Genomic DNA, 2,218 nt, shown 5'->3' with positions numbered 1-2,218 from the left:
GCCTATTTCAGCAAATTGCATATATTAAGCCTAAAAAACTGACATCAGGCAGAAATACTTACTCGCCAATTATTTTGTGATTTTGAATTTTGATTGACTTTATTTTCTTCTTCTTCAGTCCCAGATTCAGATCCATCAATCTTTTATAACTATTACCCAGGTACTGTATCAATCTTTCATTAATTGATGTTTAATTTCATCTAATTTTCATTCGTTCTTCTGCTTTGCCGTTAATCCTGCAATTTTAATTGTATGTTTCTTAACCCCATTCATTTTCTGCTTTCAATTTCTTATTTCATACATTATATAGTTAATTGGTTGTTAAAATTAACCCAATAATCTTCTTGTTTTGTTGCAGCGATGGCTTTATCTTTGCAGCGTTACACTTGGTCAGATGACAACGGCCGTTTTAATCATCTCTTGAAACAAAGGTCAAATCTTTATATCTTTATTCCTTCTGATTTAATTTATTTTTTGATGGGTGTTTTAAATTTGCTGATTATGTTTTTGGGGATTAATTTTTCAGGATTAACAAAGAAAAAGAGAGGTCAATGTCAATTGCAATTGAAAAGATTGATCATTTGCCTGAAAATTTAATCATTGAGATTCTGTCAAGGTTACCTGTGAAAGATCTGTTACAGTTTAAGAGTGTTTGCAAATCATGGTATGCTATTATTTCGAGTCCGAATTTCATATCCAAACACCTGAATAACTACTATAACAATGATGAAAGTTGGCGCAATTGTATCCTTGTTCAATTTTATGTTACTCATGCTGAACTTCAGCTGTATGAGCTGTTGCTTGATGAATCTCCTCGAGTTTTAGCTGATGAAGTGTTATATAGTATGCCAATGTATAGCTCGTATATTTGTGGTCCGTGTCATGGATTATATTATCTGTACCAGTACGATTCTAGTGGTCGTGCTTTGTGGAATCCGGCCATCAATGAATTTAAACCCTTGCCTAAAATGATTTGTAAGCCTGATCTTCCGTCTGAATTCACTTATGCTTCTATTGAAGTTTATGGTTTCGGGTTAGATCCTGTTAGTGGAGACTATAAGGTGGTTGTTATGAAAGGTTATTGGAGTACTAATGATGATGATGAAAGTGATGTCAAGCATCCTGTGTCAGTCCTTGTCTATTCGTTAAGGACTGATTCATGGAGGTATTGCGGAGATCTGGCTAGAGCTTATGATTTGGAAAGTAATAAATGTTACATCTATGTGAATGGATGTTGTTACTGGTTCGGATCATTTGAAAATAGTTCTGAAGTGATCATATCTTTTGATATGGCTACTGATGCATTTAAAGAGATTGATGTTCCAGACTATGCACAGCCAAGTTCTAAGTGTCTTGGAGTATATGATGATTCTCTTGCGTTTCTGTCTGTCCATGAGACTGAGAAGAAGTTTGATATTTGGATATGGAGTGAGGAGTGTTGGACCAAGAAATTTACTGTGGGGCCATTGTCAGATGTTCGTAGTCCTGTTGGTCATTGGAGAAATAACAGGCTCTTACTAGAATGTGAAGATGGTAAGCTGGTCTTATTGGATCCCAAAACACCACAAGAAATAAAGGATCTTGCATTTCAGAAGGAGAGGTGGTGTGAAGGAGTTTTTGCTTACATGGAAAGTCTGGTTTCGATCAAAGATAAGAACGAGGCAGGGCTGCAGCCTGAGGAAGTTGAAGCAGAAAATAACTAAGTATTGGATTCATCACTATTCCAACATACCAGTGCAAAACCAGCCTATGTTTGTCAAGTGCTTTGTTTAAAAATAAAGAGTAATCTTTTTTTTTTTTACCTGCAAGTAATTCAGAGCTATTGATTTCGGTTTATGGTGAAATATTTTGTAAATTAGAGATAGCTTTGATGTGTTCTGTAATATGTGTATTCCAATTGATGAAATAAGAGCCTTATCAGCTCATCTTAGTTTGTATTCTTATGTAAAAAAAAAAATGTTATTAATATTTCCAAAAACTAGTTATGCTGGAAATGTGTTACACAAAACCAAACACAGGCTGTGCTGCTGTTGACATAATCTTCTTCATATGTTCTTATCCTTGCATATGGTACCAGTAATAGCTGATCCTTATTCACTTGCGGTGGCTGTTTAATTTAAAGATCTCATTTTACGGCCTCTGTTTATGTAATTATATGGTTGTTCCGGTGTTTTTATGCATTTCTAAAATTTGGTGTAATCATTGAAATTATGTCAAG

General features: G+C 34.6%; 1 protein-coding gene across 1 annotated transcript; it reads left to right on the top strand.

The window, feature by feature from the left end:
* LOC145620580 (F-box/kelch-repeat protein At3g23880-like) lies at positions 1 to 2,013 on the top strand. Its single transcript, XM_081675274.1, has 3 exons — positions 1 to 160; positions 359 to 431; positions 527 to 2,013. Exons 2-3 carry the CDS (start codon positions 361 to 363, stop codon positions 1,701 to 1,703), a joined length of 1,248 nt encoding a protein of 415 aa, XP_081531400.1. The 5' UTR covers positions 1 to 160; positions 359 to 360; the 3' UTR covers positions 1,704 to 2,013.
* Positions 2,014 to 2,218: the final 205 nt, after the last annotated feature.

The sequence above is a fragment of the Chenopodium album genome, chromosome 27, assembly GCF_948465745.1.
Source record: "Chenopodium album chromosome 27, dcCheAlbu1.1, whole genome shotgun sequence".
Taxonomy (NCBI): domain Eukaryota; kingdom Viridiplantae; phylum Streptophyta; class Magnoliopsida; order Caryophyllales; family Amaranthaceae; genus Chenopodium; species Chenopodium album.
Note: the sequence above shows the minus strand (reverse complement) of the source record. Positions and strands in the feature narration are given on the sequence as shown.

What these genes read in the sequence shown, in the direction of transcription:
- LOC145620580 (XM_081675274.1), top strand. Translation starts at nt 361, where the DNA reads ATGGCTTTATCTTTGCAGCGTTACACTTGGTCAGATGACAACGGCCGT. An exon ending in AATCATCTCTTGAAACAAAG is followed by an intron (nt 432 to 526) that starts GTCAAATCTTTA and finishes TTAATTTTTCAG; the next exon opens with GATTAACAAAGAAAAAGAGA.